The sequence below is a fragment of the Hippoglossus stenolepis genome, chromosome 17, assembly GCF_022539355.2.
Source record: "Hippoglossus stenolepis isolate QCI-W04-F060 chromosome 17, HSTE1.2, whole genome shotgun sequence".
Classification (NCBI taxonomy): domain Eukaryota; kingdom Metazoa; phylum Chordata; class Actinopteri; order Pleuronectiformes; family Pleuronectidae; genus Hippoglossus; species Hippoglossus stenolepis.
The window spans coordinates 6,496,457-6,518,332 of NC_061499.1; the positions used below are offsets into that span (position 1 = coordinate 6,496,457).

At 45.1% G+C, this 21,876-nt stretch overlaps 1 protein-coding gene across 3 annotated transcripts in view; it reads right to left on the reverse strand.

The window, feature by feature from the left end:
- Positions 1 to 21,876, reverse strand: part of rbms3 (RNA binding motif, single stranded interacting protein) — a 260,118-nt gene that overhangs the window by 111,105 nt on the left and 127,137 nt on the right. For all 3 annotated transcript variants that reach the window (XM_035182376.2, XM_035182377.2, XM_035182378.1), the window contains one exon: positions 8,657 to 8,748. In XM_035182376.2, the coding sequence (XP_035038267.1) occupies positions 8,657 to 8,748 (92 nt within the window). The remainder of the gene's footprint in view (positions 1 to 8,656; positions 8,749 to 21,876) is intronic.

A 21,876-nucleotide genomic window follows, 5' to 3' on the forward strand; every position in this document is an offset into this window, starting at 1 on the left:
AAGCCCGGTGCGGTTATTGAGCTCAAACATCACACGCACGCGGGGACAACACCGATGGAGGGACAGGTGGAGGGACGGTGGGATGCAGGGAGGACTGGAGGTGGCTGGCATTGAGGAATCTAATCCCAGAGTTAATTGCTATGACTGATGAAGACAAATTGAAATGGGTCAGCTGAATCAGGGGGAGCGGACGGGTGGAAGAAAGGGCTCGTCGTGCACCTGGGTTTGAATCCAGAAGATGGTTAAGATGTAGAAGTGAAATACATGGCCATGTTAAGATGTATAAAATACAGATGCTTGGTTAAGTCAAACTACAGCCTGGCCCTGGCAGCAGGAAATTCACTTGTAAAGAATAAGCCGAGGATTCTTAGTGATAAGGAGCCGGACCAAGGACTTTTTTGACGTATGTCCGCCCTGTTGTCATCAGCTGCGTCATCTACCTAATCTTAACAATGCTTGGTTTATAGACAAGGATGTGTTTGACGCAGACGTGTTCATTCAGCAGGTAGAAGTCTTTCCGTTTGAATGGAGAAAATTAATGATCCGGTTAATTTCGTTGCTTTCTGGAATCACTACCAGCATCAATAGCTCCAGGCTCAGTACCCAACACTGGTTTGAATGCAGCAAATGAATGTCCTTGTTTTTTCCGCTGAAGACCACTCTTACGTACGTGCAGGACTCAAGTTTGATGTTGGACTTGTAACGTTTCTCCCAGATTGAAAGCAAACAGATGTTATTGCTAACGATATAGCAACAGCAGAAACCTGCCCTCCCTCCTCCTCCCTCCTCCTCCGCCCCCCTTTTTTTAAACGCTGAAGCTGCACCATTGATTTTCCAATATTCACATCTATTCACAGGTTGTCTTCCCAGGGCCAGCTGAGTAAATGAATGCAAAGCGTTTCACCTGGTTCCTGTGTGTCAGTGTTGAGTGTGGGAGCCTGGTCCTTTGAACGTTGTCTCTGCGGGCCCGCTAATTGAGCCAGATCAATTCGCAGAGACAGCGAGCAGGTTGGCACAGTTGCCACATCAAAGAGATTCTAATAACTGCACACTGTGACCATTACCGAGCCTGGAGGAAAAAAAAAAAAAAGAGAGCCATATTTATGTTTGCTTCAAAGCAAGCATGGCGGCATTGAGAATAACCAGATTGCAGGCCTTCACTATTCTTTTTCAAGCCTACAATTTAGACACAAGGCCGTTTTGGAGCAATTTGTTGAAAGAATAGACGCTATTCACACACACAAAAAAACACAACCACTCCAAATTATGCTTTAATTAGATCTCTTTATCACTGCAGGAGTGGAGACCAATAAAAACACATTGAAAAAGACCCTAATGACAGAATGTAATGGTTAAAAAAGTAATTGCAACATCGTGCAAATGATTCCTCTATATCTGTGCTGAGTTTCCCAGCTGCAGTCGTACACCAGCAGGATTAGTTATGCAGATGCTGCCTATTGCTACGACAGCCTTTCCTCCCTGTCTCTCCATCCTTCTCTCTGTCTCGTTCCCCTCTGTCTGCCTAAGTGATGCTTTTGTAACTTTGGTCATTAGCGCTGGCCTGTCTCCTGCTCTCTCTCTCTCGCCTTCCTGTTCTCTTTCTTCCCGCAATGTCTCTCGCTCTTTGTCTCCCCCCAAGTTGTTTCACCCTCTTCCCAACTTTTTTTTTGTCTTGCGTCATATCTCTTTCACTCCATCTTCCACTGATTTATGCTCGGTGTCTGTCTCTGTGTCTGTTTCGCACTCACACGCTCACAGCTCGGCACGTCCCCGCGCAGGCTGGGTGAAATAATTTACCGCACGCGGCGCTCCTGCAGATGATTGAAGAGTAATTAGACGGCAGAGACAGTGGAAGCCAACAGAGGTGCTCGGGAGCCAGTGCTCGTCAGATGGTCCGTCTCACTCGCACTGGCTTTGCCCTTCAAAACTATCACTTCTGCGGGGGAGCGGGGAGGGGACGGTGTGCTGGGCAACACTGCAGCTAAATACACTGCAAAAAAGTATTGCATCAACATGAAACTTTTTTAATGTCAATGCAAAGGTAGTTTTTCACGAAACTTGGTGGAAGGATGCCCTGCGGGTCAGGGCAGAGTTATGCGCTCCACTGAGGGACATCCTAGTTTAAACTGGGACACCCATCTGCCGATTTATTGAAAATAATATCGTAAATAAAACTAGAATGGCACTGAGCAGAGGGCATACCTCCGCCAAGGCCCGACAGTCCCCTGTATTTCAATCAAGCTGCACCACATTTCAATCACTCAAAGACATCATCAAGAAGAAAAAAGAAAATTCCAGGATCTGCCCCCTGATCTGCACCTTAATTCAATGTGGTTGTCAGTCAAGTCATTTCTACGTAATCCTGCTTACTAACAGACAGATAAACCAAGATAACCTCTATTGCAGATGTAATAAGACAATAACTCCACAGGTACAGTGAATGAAAGTGAGGAGGAAAGACACATACAGCTGATGTATTCGTAGGGGAAGCATGATTAGCTTTATGCTCCAGAGAAGCTGAAAGTCACCTTGGTGGAGCTCGGTGGAGAATATAACAGCTACAGGTGCTAGCTCTATGATAATTCTATACATGACAGCCAGGACGTGAAGTGTACTATATATACCTTGTGCGTAGGTGCTGAGCATCATTCAGATACTTAAACACTGCATTCAAATATGAAGTACAGGCATAAACGTATGGGAGGAAATGAGCTAGTGAGAATAATCATAACCATGCCCCTGTCGATGGCAGCTACAGGGGAGAAGTGCTGATCGCAACATGTTCTGGCACCGTGTGCCTCGCCGACAATCTCCAGCGGAAAGGCAAAGGGGAAATGGCGCGGTGGCACCCGTCGAACGGAGAGGTGAGCGATGCTGTTGAGTGAGCACCTATATCCCTGAAGTCTGTCCAATTATCCTGCTGTATTCACAACACAATGTTTTCCTCCCCGCAACATTCTCCTCAGATTTAACCTGTGCTTAGGGGAAGGCAGGCTCCGCTGGGCTCGCTGTTGTCAGCACCCAACTGTAACAGCATTGTCAGTCATCCCTTTGATTATTTCCCAGGGGTCACCTCGTGTTGAGCCCGACTGTGGGGTCCGGGGTGTCAACGGAGCCGAGTCGTCCGAGGAGTCACCTTAAAAGGATTATACGAAGACTGCTGACTGACTGTGGACCACCCAGAGGGGATCCGCGCCTTTTCACATGAATATAAATGTGATATTGACAGCAAATCTTCCACAGGAGAGAGAAAGGAAAAGACAGGAGAGACGGAGCAACTCAAAAAGACGAGTGAGAATAAATGAGAGGCACCAAGACTCCGGTTCGTTTCACACCGTTAAACCATCTAAAGCGTCTGCCGGTGACTATTGGTTGATGTGCCGGTGCGAGGGCCGTGTTAAAAACATTTGGGATTCACTTCATGGAGGCACTTTAATGATGCTTTTAGCATAATTTCTCCACTGTAATGTGAAGTGAATATCAGAACGAGGGTAGCGACGGAGGGACGCTGCAGCACGGGCTGCGTCCCCACGGGTTAAACCAGGACATCTTCAAAACTCTTCAAAATCAATACGGCCGCTTTACTTGATACTTTAGTGAGTGGGCACAGTTTATGGTATCAGATTTTGAGAGATAAAGAAATAGAAACAGAAAACTTTTACGGATTCACTTCCAGTTTAAACACTTATAGTATTTTTATTGGGATTCAAACTCTGAGTAAACGTTGGTCCTAAATTTGTATATCTTCAAAGCAGAATGTACATTGTCACATTCCATAGGTTGTCAGACGGCCTGGAATGTTTTCCTAATTCCAGGCCGTCCACAGTGGGGAGAGAAAAAGAGGAGATTGTAAAAAAAAAAAAACAAAAAAAAGGGAGGAAGAAAAGGACAGTTTTGTTTTCATCCGAACTGTTATCAGCAGAAGCCGACTGCCGGGAGAATAGGGAGGGATGATTTCCATAAAGACTGGCTGTTGTCTGAAAGCAAGCAGCTGTCAGGCGGAATTACCTCTCCGACATAGACACCACAATCGAGGGCGCCCTTCCCATAATTCAGTCTGATTGGCTCAAGGGGAAAATGGCAGCCCGTGGAGAGTGAGGCGGGCGGCTGGTTGACAGGTTTGCATCTGAGAAACTAGGCGCTGCGTTTACCTGTTATCTTTCTGTCGGCTCAACGCGTCTCTTCTCTCGGTTCAGAAAGCTACCTCAACAAAGTGACACGGGGAATGGAGTCCACGGTTTGAGGAGACAAATACGTGCCGAAAGATTATTTTACACTCAAATGCACACGCACACACACATACACACAACTATCCATATCCAATGCACAGATGTTCCATTTTCACACTGTACCTGTAGCATTTCTGTGACAGCACCCATGTGCTCATGTTGTTAACTGTATTATTTAAACATTTTTTATCTTTGAAAATCTTTAAAACTGAATGAAACTCATAATGCAATGAACCAAGTATATGATCCAGTTCCCAGATGTCATGATAAACTGCAATATGCATTTTTAAACCCAGTCATTTGTATTGGATCCCTGATGGAAAAGGGAATAATTTGACATTTTTGGAAAATATGCTCGTTTGATTCTTACCGAGGGTTTGATGAGAAGATCAATACCACGAGTGCAACTGAATGATCAGCTTATTATAACATACAGAATGAAAAGGGAAAGAGCCTGACTCTGCTTAAAGCTTATTAATAATGTACAGGACCTCTTACAGTTCGTATTTAACGTGTTTTATAGGTTTTATTTCAGTTGTCTTATCCACTGGTTGCTGGGCGAAGCCAACTCCTTCCCCCGTCTTCAGGAAGTCACTGTGCTTTAACTAAACAGCACGTCACATCACAGTTTGTCATTTTTATATTGCTGTCTTTGCAGAGATTAAACAAATCAAGTACAGCATGTTAATTTCGTGGCTTTTATGGATTTAGGAGACATAAACTCTGGAGGGATCCAGACTTGCTCTGCTAACTGTCTTCTGGCTCTGTGTTCATAAACAAAGAAATGAAAACACTAAGAACACCATATTATTACAGGGGTGGGGTCTCTCTGTGCTCACAAATCAGCATCAGATATTTGAGGTATGGATCCCACAAGATCTTGGTCCACGGTAACATGACGGCATCACATCATGTCTGCAGATTTGTCAGCTGCACATTCTCATTCACGTTCAATTGATTTCCGATCTGGTGACCGGGGACGCCACTGAACTCATTTTCATTTTCACGAAAAGCCAGTTTGAGATGAGTTTTAATTTGTGACATCATCACACAGGAAGTAGCCATTGAAGAAAATGGGGAAATTGTGGCCACATGATCGGTAAAAGATAATCAGATACTTTGTGGCATCCAAACCATGAAGGACACGGGGCCAAGAAAACATTCCTCATATTATTACACCAGCAGCAGCCACAGCAGCCTGGACTGATGTTTAGTTTAGTTTTTGGCTCCAATCTGGGTAAAAACTTTATGGGCTGTTGTGCGTGATAATCCCAGGAGATCAGCAGTTTTTCAGGAATACTCCCACCAGCCGCTCTGACTCTACCCATCATGCCACGGTCAAAGTCACTGAGGTCAAATCTCTTCCCCTCACTCGGACGTTTGACGTGAACATTAACAGGAGCTTCGGACCTTAATCCGATTTTATTTATTGCTCTGCTGCCCCATGATTGGCTGATTGGATAATTGCATGAGTAAGGAAGTGCACACGCTGTCCTTAATCAAGTGCACGGTGAGTGTAACAGTCTAAAACTAATACTGTCCAAAATCTAAAGCTATGTTTTCATGTAGGGATCAGCTTTATTATTGGAATAAAAAACTTACTTAAAATGACGAAAATGCTGTATAGTGCAATGAGCTGTGGTCCACTGTTACATTATGTTACATCAGAAACTAGTTTTTAATCACAAGTTCGAGTCAAATTCTTATATTAAATATTAAACAATATTGTTATACTATTAAAATGTTGTATATAACCATGATACGCAAAGATACACAATGAACACACACACACACAAATACACACACACACACCAACTCTAAGTGCTCTTATCTGTGACTTGTGCAGAGGTGAGTGACAGGAGGGGAGGTGCAGGGGGGAAGTGTCCTTTAGGTGTCTTAATTATGGCTCCTCTCCTCCTTCTCGTTGTCACCATCCCCAGGGGAGGGCAAGACAAAAGGAAGGCAATGTTTCATCTCTGCTGCCTTGGTATTTCAAATTCCAAGGGGAGTAAGAGGAGAGACAGCGGGCTGTTACATCGGAGGGAGAGGAGGAAATCAAGTGACACTTCGCTTCTCCCTGTTTCTCTCTTCTCGCCTCCTCTTGCAGCTGTATTTAAATGTAGGCAACTTAATAAAAGTGCTTTAATGGCGTCAAGGCAGGAAAAAAAGGCAGAAGTTGATTACAGTGAGGGTTTTATTTAATGAGCTCAAAGCCTCTGGCTCTGACTCGCGATCCGTTTATTACTTTGTTGTGAAGCGATATATGTGACAAAATGGAGCCGGGAGAGCGAGAGAACGAGGCTGAAAGCTCTCGTCGTGGAAGTCGTCCGTGGCATTAGCCATCGTCTCCGTGATTTACTCCTTCCTCACAGCTCACCTGGGTTTGTCGTGCGGCGCTGCCGGGGGAACGCCGCTCTGCCACGACTGAGCGAAGGGTGTCAGAGACACCTTGGCAAGGCACAAGGACAGCCCGCTGTTAATTATTGATGGGAATAAATTGCACTCATTGGATGTTTGGCAGGACAACACAGGGTGGATGTGAATACAAATGTGTCTATGAATGTGGGAGTGTTTGTGTGCCGAGAAAAAAAAAAAAAAGATGGCAAGCATTAAGCAAAAGAGAAAGAAGAGGAGACGAGGTGAGGAAGAGGAGGAGGAGCCAGTAGAGTGATGGTAGTGATACCTGCTAAAGAGACAACAGAGAGATGCAGAGAGAGTCTATAAAAGCAAACTACTTCTTAATGTCTCTCACAAGTGTGATAAAAGTACAGAGCAGCAGAATGCTGGCCTTTCCATTTGTGTAAACAGAACAAGGGAACATTCAAAAATAAACTATTTTACACAAATGCTAATGGAAAAAAAGGGTTTTGTGAATTTGCTCATTTACGCACACACACTGAAAAAGGTCAGCTCCTCTGTTTCGGGACACGGGACGTCTCTCGTGAAAATATTGACGGAGAAAAAGGGAAGCGACGCAAAGTGTGGTCTTAAAGTCGGAAGGCGAGCAGCTCAGCTTATCTGTATTCTGAGAGCCTGCCCTCTTATAAATATTGGAAGGAGGACACCGGTGGGGGAGAGGAAACGGCCAAATGGCGCATTTGAGAAATGGCACACCTGAGCACCGCGCAGAACATCATCTCCTCCTGTCAGATCTCATCCCATTTGATCAAAATAATTGCCACATTCATCGTTATCATCAATTCTGTCATCTTCGCCGGCGCCATGGTCATTCTCCGTCTCATCATGGCTCCTTTGGCTTCAAGGGGGATTTTAGCATCAGATCAAATGCGGACCATCTCATCTGTGAAAATCACTCATACTGTATCCCCATAGTCATCACCATATTCATCGCTTTAATGCTGCTGACATTTTCTCCACCTATTTAGATATTCTGACACCGGCAGATCTTCTGCAGGTACCAAATAGCCCGGGTGGAGCCGAGTGGGCTCGTTGGTCAGAGACGTCCAGAAACCGGACCCTGCTGTGCTTTAGTCTATTCTCTGCACAGTCAGCACAGTGATGAAAAGAAGATGAGGAAAAAGACGATATGATCACAACGTGAGGGTCGACGTGCACCAAACAATATCATTAACGTTATTCTTCTTCTAAATCTGGTAAAACTGACCGACAGCCAAGTATGTAACACTGAACATTCAGTCCTGAGCTTAACATACAATAGAATATATTAAGGTGGAATTGTGAATGAGTGAAAACCCTCCCAGTGTGTGGTTTTCTCTCCTCTGAGCCACACCCCTCGGTGTGTATCTACGTCTGTCAACCTGGCTCCATTGTGCAATTCACTGGGGCCCTCTTTGTACGACTGAAGCAGCTCGTCTCATCTGCTTCCACTTTAGCAGCCTAGACATACAGCAGAACCCAGGACAAGCGGCTGGTCAAACCTCAGTTAAAGCAGGACCGGCTCACACACACACACACACACACACACACACACACACACACACACACACACACACACACACACACACACACACACACACACACACACTCTTACAAATAGTCAAACCCACGAAACCACAATGAAATTAGGGACCTGCAAATTTACTTTGTCCCTGTCAGAGAGTGTCAACGAGATAAAACAGACGCTCACGCACCACAGACGCCTCCCAACTTCTCATATGACAACTTACACACACAATTCAAAGTCCACATTCAACAGTCCTCATATTAAAGTTAATAAGTTTGTCTTTAAACAGCAGAGCACCAAAGAAAATTACTTTCCATAAAAAAAACGCGTTTATGGATAAAACCAGTTTGCATGTGGGAGCTTTCAGGTCCGTCAACATCTGTTGAGAGTGTCAAGTGTACGATGTTGAATCCTCGGGGGGGGGGGACTGAGTGTTCAACAAAGTGCGAATGGTACTGCAAGAGGAAGTGGTGACGCTAACTTGTTATAAAGCCGTCCTTACCTTGGCCATTTGGGCCTGCACCCCAGTGGCTTTGAGAGACGACACGGCCTTCTGTGCCGCAGCTGGGCTGTCAAAATCCACAAAGCCATAGCCTGGAGAGAGGGAGAGAGACAGGAGGAGAGAGAGAGGGAGAGAGGAAAAAGACGAGCATTAGAAAAGAAAAGGCAGATTAAGGCAGATGACTAACAAGTAGAATGACAGGCACTTGGTAATTGTAGCAGTAATAAGTTGGTAACATGACTACAGAGGCTGCCAGTTCTCATATCTGGTGAGCACTACATTGTTTGATAATTAGTGACACTGATGCTCATAGGGGGACGCTATGCATCTTAATTAGTAGCATGGATGAGCGATTTAGTAATAACAAACCCCGGCACCCTGCCCACCTCCACCTCCACACACACACACATTGATATACACTTGTGTGCAAACACACAAACAAAAACACACGAGCACTGCGCAGCATACAAATGAAGAATAAAGACCATCGCAGTTGTCGTTCTGATTTGCAGTTTGTTAATGACAACTCGTGTGCATTATTTCAACAGGTTTAATAATTCATGTGTTTGTAATTTATGAAAAGTCCGCGGATTAAAAATGCACGATTAAGGAGATATTACACTCAAGTGCACGCCGGTACGAACTGTTTCCTTCACTACATCATTGAGTCATTTTCAGTTTTCACTTGTTCGGCTGTTTGATTTTCAAAAGACTGTGAAGCCGGCTGGCCCACATCGTGCTCCTCAACACCCGGCATATTAACACAACCCCATTTCACAGCCTCCATAATCCTCTCCCCGGTAACAAATCTCTCAGAGGTTGACAGCGTACCAGAGCGGCGGCCATTTCTCTCTCTCTCTCCATATTTCAACACCCTCTTTCATGCACATGAAAACCGACTTATATTCCTCACAAACGTTGCCTTTCAGTCTTTCTCCCTACTGTCCTCCCCCCCCCCTCTGTTCTCCAACACACACTCGCTGCGCCCCCCACCCCCACCCGCTCTCATATTTTTCCTGACATTAACAGCCAGCAGCCCCCATCTGGAAATCCATCAGCGGGGGAAAGTGGCGGGAATGAATTCTGCGACTGTGATTTATGAGTTATTGTGATCCCGACGTTCTGCGGGATGTATCGGAGACGGGGGGTCACGTCTGTGTTAATTAAAATTTGGTGGCGGATTAAAAGCAGTCAATGGTGCCCTCTGATCCACTGTTTCAGAAGAAAAGTGTAATTAGAAAAGGATAATGGGTGTGAGGTGGTGGGAGGGGGGGGCTGCTCGTTCATGTACGGGAACGATAATATGCGCACACACACATGTAGCAGCTTCAGTTCTCACCATACCCGTGTAAATATTTGAGATGTGTGTGTGTGTGTGTGTGTGTGTGTGTGTGTGTGTGTGTGTGTGTGTGTGTGTGTGGAAAGGCAGCGGCGGGGTTTGGGGTCACTTCCTTGTCGGGCGGCGGTGAAGGAGTATGGAGTAATGTGAAAATCATAACCTGTGGCGGAAGTGAAATCGAGCGCAAGCACTGATTAATGGCGAGCTGTTGGGAGCGGGGCTGGTGGAGGCGGGTCTTTAATTGTGGGAATATGAAGAGCTGGGGTGAAACGTCAAAACACCCAAAATCTTCAAAATGGAAGATGTGTGAATGAGTAGAAGGTGTTTCCCACTTTTTATGCATCTAACTGAAGCAGGAAAGACATTGGACTCATTTGGCCTGATTTTGACCCAGAATCTGTCGCCATCTAAATCTAGAATCAGGCTGAACTTTTACCCTGGACTGCATCACATGAATGAGTAATTGCCCATGTGAGCTACCTCTAGTCTTGACTGAGACCATGAACTGAACTTTGCTGCACACAGAAACACCATAAAACTAGTAAAAGTAAAAACTTGCTCAATCAGATCCTCGGCTTTTGTCGGTGCCGTTCATCGAATCAAAGAAAACAAATGGCGAGTTGAGCTGTATTTGTTATGTGTGTTTCATCGCAGGCCAGAGAGAAAGTTGTTTTGCTGTGTCCTTCAGGCTTTTCACAGCATCTTGTGCAAATATCAATGATCTGCTCTGAAAAGAAAGTTCATTGTGATAAACTGACTCTTTCTGATTTCTACAACTCTGCAGAAGCAACGATGCTCCTTCGCACATTCTCCTTCTGGATGAGGTTTCAGGCTCTTGGCCATTAGCTCACTCACCACAAAAACGTGCCTGCGTAACATTTCCTGTGATGTTTACTAAGTTTATTTTATCCTGTATCCCGTCCATGTTACCAGCTATAATGGAATGTGAGTTTCCTAACCATGACCTAACCGACTTACAGCCAGACGTCCCGACCCTGAAGGACTTTGTTTGTCTATATTTTATGTTTTTCTCTTTCATTGCAGAAAAAGGGGAATTGTAAAATTTAGTATTTCTAACTTGCTTTTTTCTTAAATTCATGAATAATTTCCGGAGGTGGACGGAGGGTCTTCATCTCTGCGCTTGATCTAAATCTGATTGTCGTCATAATTGAAAGAAACTGACACTCGGTTTGAAATGGAAAATGAGGAGCGCTCTCCTGCGCTTGAGGCTAATATTGTGTTGACCCATCCATCCACCCTGACCCCCGTCTACGTCTAGACGCCGTCACTTTATAATACTTCCTCCTTTTCTCCTCTCGTACTCTCTACAGCTACCGGAGCGTTTTGTCACATCAACACATGTCAGTGTGGCGTGCTCGCTGAAAATGACTGATGTCTCTTTCTTTTCTGGAAGGACCGTGTTGTTTCCAGTGAAGCACAGATCTGGTGACTGCGGCGGCTGTAGCATGTGATTCAGATCATATTTAAACTGGTCAGTGACACCTCGTGTGGAAGCATCTGCAGCCATCGGGATGTTTTTCCATGCATTTCAGAGTTTTTCCTTTAATTTGTCGCATAACAGTGATTTTCTTTCCTGGTAAAAATAAAAATGGTTGATGGGATATCCAGAGGAGAGTGGGTGGGGTGGGAGAGTGTTTTTTTAGAAAAGTGTTTTTTGCTGTTGAATCTTTTAAACGCAATTTTTCAGTGCACCATAAAAGAATATCCATTCAACTCCATTGCTCTGCGAAGAAGGCAGACAAATCAAGAGATGGATTGCTCCAATTCCGGGTGAGTAAAACCAAAGGCTATAGATATCACCAGATGTGCTTTTTTTTGGAAATGTAGGAGAGAAACAGAATTGTAATTTGACATTTTTAAAGAGGCAGAAGCGACTCTTTCCCTCCATTTAGATCGAAGAGCACGCTCACTTCCCATTAAGAGAATCACACAGACTGTTACCGAGGCCCCTCTGTGCCATGGCTGTTTCTCTTTAATAATCAGGATATTCCAATGGTGGATACTTGGGACCCCCAATTACAAATTTAATATTCACCCCACTACCACCTGGAGAACACTTATCAAACTTTCAGCAGGATGAGGATTTTAGAAAAACGCTGACCTATATTCAGACGTCTCTGAATGGAGGAGGGAGACGAGAGGGGAGGGTGGAGAGAGAGAGAGCGAGAGAGACAGTGGGAGAAAGAGTGCGTACAGAAGGGAGGCGGCATGAGGACGGGGGTTATTTGGGGTCAGCCGAATGCGCAGAGGAAGACTTAGCTGACACTCGGCGAGCCGCCTCCACCAACACAATCCAGTTTGCTCTTTTTTCCCCGTGCACTTATTGCAGCTGATACACGCATAATGATCCTGGATGTGGGATGTTTGATCTGTAGCCACAGGGCGAAGCTGTTAAAGGCTTGTTTTGTTGGGAGAGTGAATAATAAGTGAGAAATATGGAGACATCTCGAGTCTCTTAGACTGAGCAGTTGTGGAGGTTACGGAAAAGTCATTGTCTTTGTATATATGTGAGTATGCACAGTTCTTGTGAGCTCTCCTGCTTCATTATATGAGCAAAACACTTTCTATTGTTTGAACATTGAAGTTAAGTGACTCATTTTGGGTCAATCTCACAGCTCAATAGGTCTATATATTAAATTAGATCATTAATACTATACATCTAACTGTACTTGGACTTTTCCTTCTCTTTGTGTGAGCAAATATAAACCTTTATGGTTCTTTATATGTTGTACATATGATTATTTTATATATTTGTTTGTAATGGAGGAATGGATGGAAATACTGTTTTCATCAAATTATCAGAAAGACAGTCAGTCAGAGCCATGAATCTATTCCCTATACTTCTCCAACAAATATAACCAGCTGAAGAAAAATAAACAAAACTCAAATGTCTGCTTCTGATTAATTTGAAGTTTCGACCAAATAAGTGCACCTACCAGAAAAGGGCAAAGAGCAATGAAGCAAAACTGACTTTCACTTTATATTTGAGTGTTGGATGGATTATTAAGAGATATTGAGACATAAGTATGTTAGAGGGGGCTACAAAATGTGATTTTATAATTCAGGTAAACTAGCCCTTTAACCCTGTGTATATCTTATACTGTGTGTATCTGTGCTTTGCAGATGCATTTTCTCTCTGCTACACTGATCCTTGTTTAGTCAATGAGCAGAAGAAAAAGTCAATCAAGTAGAGGAGAAGCTTCAGGGTCATGACTCAACCTAAGACGCCACATTCCACACGCTGATAAACACCAGCACACAGATGCACGCAGGAGCCAAGTGCATGCTGTACTGCTACTGTATTGAATATGGATACTGTGGAGTTACTGTCTCAAGTGGGATGCAGAGGGCAAGGTGTTGCTTTGAAGCCTCTGCAACAACACAAACACCCAATCGATAGCTGTCACTTAGAAGCAGCTCAAAGTGACTCACTACAAGAGTAACTGCTGGTAATGCTGGGCAGCTGCACACCAATCTGCACGTGAACACACACACACACACACACACACACACACACACACACACACACACACACACACACACACACACACACACACACACACACACACACACACACACACACACACACACACACACACACACACACACACACACAGGGTTCCTGAAGCACACACATATCCACACAAGATCACTGGGTCTACACACACTCACACACACAAACAATCCAACCAATGACTACATAGAGATTGAAGACTGGATAAAAAGATGGACGACACATTTTGTTTCCTTCCACTGTACCAAGCTAAAGCCAAAGTATCCTGGATACGGGTGCTGCCATCTTGAAGCTGCATGGCGGCACTGCAGTCTGTAATGAAGATGGTTTGCTTGTGGTACATGTAATGAGCCCCACCTCACCCATGTTAACGTATGGGACCTGTGCCAAACTAAAAAACTAGATTCTGTCATTTAAGGTAGTTTTTATCATATTGCTGTATGTTCATGTTTCTTATAAGCTTGGTTTTAATTTGTTATTTGATGATATGTAAAGGGGGTGAGGCCTCGATATGACAGCTGCTGGTCAGATCAGCAGGATCTCGATACCTCGTCTCCACTCACGGATCATTACTGCACAGATTCTGGCTCTGAATGATGCCCCAAGACGGCAGTGTCAAAACCCAGGGTCTTGTGGCTGTGTCTTTGTACAGTGGGAGAAAGTGTCGTTGTGTTGTCCTTCTTTATATTGTCAGTCAGTGACGCACACTCACACACACACACACACACACACACACACACACACACACACACACACACACACACACACACACACACACACACACACACACACACACACACACTGTGCACACAGACAGTCCGTCTCTTTGAGAGGAATAAAGAGAACATAAGCTGCCATATCATATTTCCTGGTCTGGCTCTAACAAGGAGCCTGTCAAGATAAAAGAACCATCTTCAATCAGTTACTACAGGACGATGCTGTAGTGAGCTCCAACTGCTTCCACTCCACTGAAGCCCCAGTGTGTGTGTGTGTGTGTGTGCTCGTGTATGAGGCAGGGTGCCTCAACATGGTCCCCCCCAAGGAGGTCTACAACAACCGAAGATGCCACCTCGAGCTGCGCTTCACACAAAAAAGTCTTCAATTGGGGGGGGGTGCAGATAAGGGACTCATTACAGAGCGTGTATCGACGTATCAATCATACATGCATCATGCATTCACCACCGTATTATGCTAATCCTAATTACTTCTGGGGAAATTACCATTCTTTATCTACTAATAGTCGGGATTGTTTGGGGTTTCCTACCCACTGTATGCACCACCATTTTCCCCAATATTTTCATTTTTCACATTCTCATATTCAGCGCTAATGATCCCATTTTGCCCTGCATACAATGGAATAATAATGCCCTAAGTATGAATAATGAATCAGTGACAAGTCACGGAGCGTTACAGTGGCGCACGGGGCAAACACTGTAATTGTTTTTGTCCTTGTGAGTCATCCAGGAGAGTTGTGAAGCTGCGGTTGTACATGGGTGATTCATTATTGCGGTTACATGTATGTTAATAATTCGCACTCTGCATGTATAAAAGTAATTATTGTTAATGGAGGAAATAGATGGGCCACTCCATGCACAAATATGCACGGCAATGACGGTAATATGGTTCTTGTGATTAATGTCAGAGTGGCCGTTCCGCATCGTGTTGGATCTTTTAGTTTGTGCATCATTTTTGACCTTGTTCTGCCTTCAAACTGCAAATAAACTGCGTGTGAATGAATGTCTGCATGTGGTCTTTATTGTAGTTCTACATTTGTGAGTGTGCACATACAACATATACAATAGTAAAGGTTCGGAAAATCAAAATGAGTTAACTGGATAAACCTGTGAAGTTTGGAAGAATGAAAGAACAGAAGCCATGTTTTATTGCTCGTGTATTTATAGATGCCTTTTGTTGCACTCGGGGCTCTGACTGCTCCCTCTGCCCTGAAGGGAGGTTGGGTGATGGTTTTGGGAGGTTGTGGTGAGCAGCAGTACAAACACTGAGGCAAAGGCGTGGGGGGTTTAAACAGCAAGATGGATCCATGAGTAACTGCGGCCAAGCCAAGACCGACTTGGTCGCGCTCCAAACCCGGAGAGAGCATCCTCGCTGTGGGACTGCATTCCTCTTTCCTCCCCTATTTATCCTGCACCAGCAGCAGCTGACCGATGATATATTTTTGCGGCTACTCTTGCGGTGGTGTGTATGGGAACGTGTTACTCTGGGCTTGTGTGTATGACCTCCAACTTTCTTGTTTTTACGTACGTGTGTGTGTGTGTGTGTGTGTGTGTGTGTGTGTGTGTGTGTGTGTGTGTGTGTGTGTGTGTGTGTGTGTGAGAGAGAGAGAGAGAGTAAACAGGGAAGGATCATAAATCTCTCTTTCAGTCGAAGGATCCCACAGAGAAACATCTGCAATTGATACATGTATTTTTCTTAATGTAGTAGATGGAGTAGATGCATTAGCTTTGGGCGACTGACATCTGACCACATCACTGCCGTCAGAGCATTAACACCATGGAACAGTGACAAGTCGGAAGGAAAACTGTTCTCAGTTATACTCCAGCCTCATCTACATAGTAGTAATTCCCCCTTTAAGGCCCAACAGTCCAAATCAAGCTGCACCAAATTTCACACACTCATACATATCAGTCCCCTAAATGTCCCAGATTACTTTTTTATCAAGATACATGAATCTTTCTCTGGGAAAAAGGTGATAATGTCGAAAAAAGGCCAAATCTTAGAAACAAACAAACCAACCAACAAACAGGCAGAGGTGAAAAACGTGTGTTTCCATGTGCAAACACAAAACAGCTCTAAATCCAATTCATGATTCCGCACACGTTAACTTTAAGACACACTAAAGAGATTAAGCAAAAACATGCAACGTGCAAACACTGCCGCTCTTTGAACATACTCAGAAATAAAGCCACCTCATTTACTCGTCCAGTGTCATCACGCTGCCTGCCTCGCGCCCGGAGACAATACCCATTTGTTGTACAATAACTCTCACCGAGGGCTCTTTTATATTAGACACTGGTGAGGAGATAGTGGTACAGGCAATTAACTTATCAACCCTGCAACATGGATTTATGGCTCAGGCATTCGTCTTGGGCTGGAGCTGCCGGGGCCCGCGAGCTACTGTATTGTATTTCCTGTCATTGTCGCTCGCAGGTGTAGGCGTGTCCTTGTCAGAGCGCCGCAGTCGGGATCTGCAGGGGGCACGGTGCCAGGGCTCGGGGCCAAGGGGGCCACTGGCAGCTCATTGTGCCGAAGACAAACCGAGCGGGACGTTAAAAAAAAAAAACGAATCCCTCATCCAATATCTGTGCATGAATTCTGTGCAGCACAAGTGATGCATATGGGGGAAAAAATGGACAGGATGGAACTGTTTAACATTCATGCAGCTCGGATTCTAGCAAACACATTGTCCCCTGTTCTGTAATTCTTTATATAAAAGAAAACAAAGCTACTTTGTTAATACTGCAGCAGGGATGGTAAATGGTCTGTATTTATATAGAGCTTTGCAGTACAGTTTATTGCCATTCATCTATTCATACACACTATCGTACAGGGCATTTATGGGGCAGCACTTTATCTATGAGAGCCGCACAGAAGACTGGGATCGAACCACCGACCTTCTGGTTACAGGATGAGCGCTCTACCCCCTCAGCCTGAATGTGCACTACAGTAATCTGTGAAATTAACATATTGACGGATCAACATTGAAGTATTTTCACATGTGGGGTCATTTACTCTCTTTCATCATCAGTCTTTCTTCTCCTCATCTTTTTTTAAACTTTGCTCCTTTGTTCCTTAATTAATTCATATGTATTCACACTCATTAGCTATAGCACAGCGCCATATGGCTCCAGCTACATGATCAGCACTAAATCAAGGATGACAGTCAAGACACTATTTTAAATGTTGTTACAATCCACACTGTGCCGCGAGAAAAACTGGGCGCAAAGACAAATGGAGTTTGGTTCCGGGGGGAAATAGCTTCCAGTGTTACCTCTGCATCCTCTGGAGATACAAGAGTATCCTCACAGACATTAGGAGGCATTACAAAATAAAGTATTAACACATTTAGAAATATATATACTTATTTTATACAAGATATTTTTTATAAAGTGCAGCCATTAGGATCACAGACTGTATATAAAGATGACAGTTCCCCAAAAGTATTAAACTGATCTCGGCTGCATCATGGGTCATATATCCTGCCTCCTCCATGTTAGTGGATGGTACGTGGTGTTCTCAAAGATGTTTTTATTATTATTTTAAGTAGTTCTGAGTGAGTTGACTTTTGATTAGATACAAACATGGTGAAATATCATGATTGACAGCTGAGACTGACTCGTGATTGGTCAAGCGTGTGTCTTGATGGGACCTTGATACCGCAGCTCCATGCCCTGATTGCTACTGTGGCAACTCCGGCTCCGAATGTGCAAGATGGCAGCCTTCACATCCTGGATATCCTAGCTCCATGTCTGGATAGTGTCGTCCATCTTTATCTACGGTCTGTGACTCAGTTCTGTAAATAGCTCCACCACTCAGTTCCTGAACAGCTTCATCAGCTCGCTTGCTTGATAGCGAAGCCTCGGCGTGTTTGGTGCAACATGTGAAGAGCCCTCGAGAAAGGTTTGAGACCTGAAGGGTGTTAATTACTCGTCAAGAGGTTGTTAAAATGAGACCCATGGCAAAAAAAAAAACTGAGCGGCTACACAGATATTGAAAACAACACAGACACACACACAGACACGTATATTTAAACACGTGCGCTAACCCAGCTCAGCACTCACGGATGCACAAGCGCACATAAAATGGTAAATGGCAGCAAAGACACACATGGCAGCACTCACACAAATCTTGTCATATATTCATAGCAATATGAGTGTGTGCAGACCAGACACACACACACACACACACTCCGGTTGGAATGTCAAACAACCTTGAATAGCTGCTCATTATGAAGCACTACAAGCAGAGTTTTACACAAAGCGTGCAGGTGCAGTCCTTCTGCCACATTTCTCTCGCACTTCACCTATGGAATATCTTAAAATACCCGCCCCCCTGTCGTTTCAGCTATATCTGGAGATTATTAACTTTAGCATTCAGTGCCATCCTGTGCGCCTCCACGTTATCCCCAATTGAGCGAGACTTCGTAATAAGCAATCTTATCACGTCAGGTGCTAGGCTCCCGAAAGCACCACCGGCGAGATGAGAGGGCCGGCTAAATATTTGAATAAAGCCGGATCGATGAAAATCAGACCCCTTTGGAACGGGGAGAAAATCTCTGGGTAAAGACAAACATTAGAATGCGAACAAAGACAAAGTGTCCCATTCCTTTTAAACAACTACACAGGCCATTTCTTTTTTGTCTTACATCTGTTAGTCATCCATGAGGAACGGCCGGGTCGCCTACAGCTAGACTTCCTCGACGTCGCAGTTATGATTTATGCCTTCCTTAACTAATCAAGGGTATGATCATTAGTCAGGGGATGTTCGAGGGGCCGGGGCTTTGTCAGGTCAGTGGAAGGCTGTATCTCTCATCGTGGTGTCCCCCCCCCCCTGCCATGCACGGGTTGGGTCTGGGATAAGAGATGAGAGGATATACGCCCCCTCACCTTCCACTAGCGCCCTCCGAGGCATTTGTCAACAAACGAGACAAGGAAGGGACACCAGGGTTGTGTTGTGAAATTGACTGAGCCAATTACTAGAGTGGAAAGCCATGATGGTGACAAAAAAAAATCTGCAACAGAGATTGCCAAGAGCCTGTTTGTGCTTTATCGGAATTTATCACAGATTTGTTTGTCTTTGTTTGGATCCAGAAAAAACAGCCAGAACACAACAAGCAACTGAAATCTTGATCTATTTGGATCGGTGACCCAGGATCTCTCCTCATCACGGCCTCCTCCACACTAAATATAGAGACACAAGACTTTTTTAAAGACATGTCACCCCCCCCCATTATCGTTTCCTCATATCCTGTCAATCTGTCACTGCAGCTATCAAAGAAAAAAAAACAACAACATAAAAAGCGGTCAGATACACACAGATATACAGACAATGACACTGCATGCAAACGCAGCGCAGGAAGTGGGGGCGGTACAAAAGGTCAGAGCTCAAGGAATGCGGCGCTCATGGCCCGGCTGCTTCTATTTATGACAAACTTGGCCAATCAGACTCGTACTTGGTGAGCGGCCAAGTTGGAACTTACTGAAATGGATATTGAGGCGGCCACGGGAGAAGGGGGTGAAGGAGAGAAAAAGGGATTTTTGTGTGTGTGTGATTTGGGGGGTTGCTAACAAAGGCTGCCGGTGTTATCCAGTGAAGCTCTGCATGCTGAATCTCTACAAATCAATGTGATTATCCCTCAGCTATTGCTAATTAGAATCATTAATACGCAATGCAAGCAGGAAAACGGCCCATGCTTTCCCCCTCTCCCTCCCTCCCTCCCTTCGGCCGATCTCGCCTCTTTCAGGAATGGCTTTGAGGGAACAGAGGCATTTGGAAAAGGTCCGCTGTTGGCCGCACTTCAGTCGAGATTCTCATCTGCACATAATTCACTTTCAAAGGGCAGAGGGGGGGGCGGCAAAGAGAATCCTTAATTGCGCCGGCACCGTGCGCAACATAGACAAATGTTTATATCTCGGCCGTCTAATGAGAAACCAATAACGGATTGCAAAAAAAACACTCGCTGCCCCCCCCGCAACACGCAGAGATACATGCACGTGACAATGAGAAACAGGACTTTTCGGAGCGCGTCACCTCATTCATCAATGGCGCTTACGCTCGGAGTCATGCAACACTCCACTCAGGCACTGATGCAGCAATAAATCTGTTTTTATAGAATGTTACATTGCCTATATTTCTCCATTAGGCGCGTCCCGCGGGTGCGGGGCGCAGGATGCTTCAGATTGTAATGGTCAAGCGTCTGACAGGTTTTTAAATTGCCGCAGACGGAGGCTGCATGTGTAGCCCGGCGAGCGGAAATTGATCGGCCAAGGAGTTCACCGTGTCCACACTGGAAGAACTGCATGCAAATGTCTTATAAACTTATGTACGTGCTGCTTTGAAGTTAATAATCAAATGTTTGGAATGTGCGATTTAAATTTTTGAGGCAAAAAGAAGTTTGCATGCTACATTAAGTCGCCCACATAACACAGCGAAGGCAACAGTAATTCTTTCAAGATGCCAGTTTATGTAATGCCCTCGTGAGGTTTTAGCATCCTCATACAAAATGAATGGCAAGTTAGGGCAGAAAAAGAAAAAAAAAAGAAATGAGGAACAACAAGCTGCCGAAAACACAGAGCCACAACACACTATCTTCTCATCTCATCTATCTCCCACAATTCAGTGCGGTGGGGCATCGCGGCACAGCGCCAGTCAGACCGGTGGATCTCGGCAGGGCCTTATCTCCCAGCGGCGGAGGAGGAAACCGAGGTCTTTTAAAGGGCTGAGGTCATTTCCTCTGCCTCCGGGCCCTGGCAGGGAAAATAAAATGTCTCCACTCGGTCACTCCTGCTTTATTTCAAATGCCGCCGCCGCCTTTTTAAGAGGTCCTCGTGGGCACGGAGGGCAAATGAGCAGTTTGGGGCTCTCGCAATCTATCCCCTGTCTCGCTCCTCTGCCACCCCCCCAGTCCATCTGTGATGCAAACCCCCAAAATCTCCGCCGTGTTTCTACGGCTAAATGTGAAAGTGCAGAGACAGATATAAAGATAGACGGGGCATGTGAGCGAGAGGGAGAAAAAACGGAGACAAAGAGGGGAGGAGAGGCAGAGTGAGAGTGTGGAGGAGCATGAAAGTGTGAGAGGGAGATGAAGAGCTGAATGCCTCCACTCAGCAACAGCGCTTGACAGCCCTGAAGCCCTTTCACAACTTCCCGCTCCCATCGCTCTCTGAACTGGGCTACATCCAAAGCATGAGTGTGTGTGTGTTTATCAGCCTGCACAGTTTATGCGTCTGTTGTGTTGCAAAAGTGTGTGTGTGTGCCTGGAAAGCCTGTATGTGTGTGTGTGTGTGTGTGTCATAGAGGAAGGTTGGAGCAAGGGAGTGAGTCAGCACTGGGAAGATAGAGAGGCTCATTGAAAGGCCTGCGTGGTGGAGGAGAGCAGCCAGAACAGGCCGGCACACACGCTGTGATGTTAGGAAAAGGATTGATAGATCTGTTGCACGGCCACTGCTGCTGCTGCAAGGGCCTAACACACCTCCGGCAGATGGATGGGGAGTGTGTGCAGGGCCCTGATTACTCCTTGTGTGTGCGAGAGTGGCCTTTTGTGTTGGAGTGCGTGGGAGAGGTGCATTACATGATCTTAGCGTGTATTTTGTTGTTGTTTTCGATGTT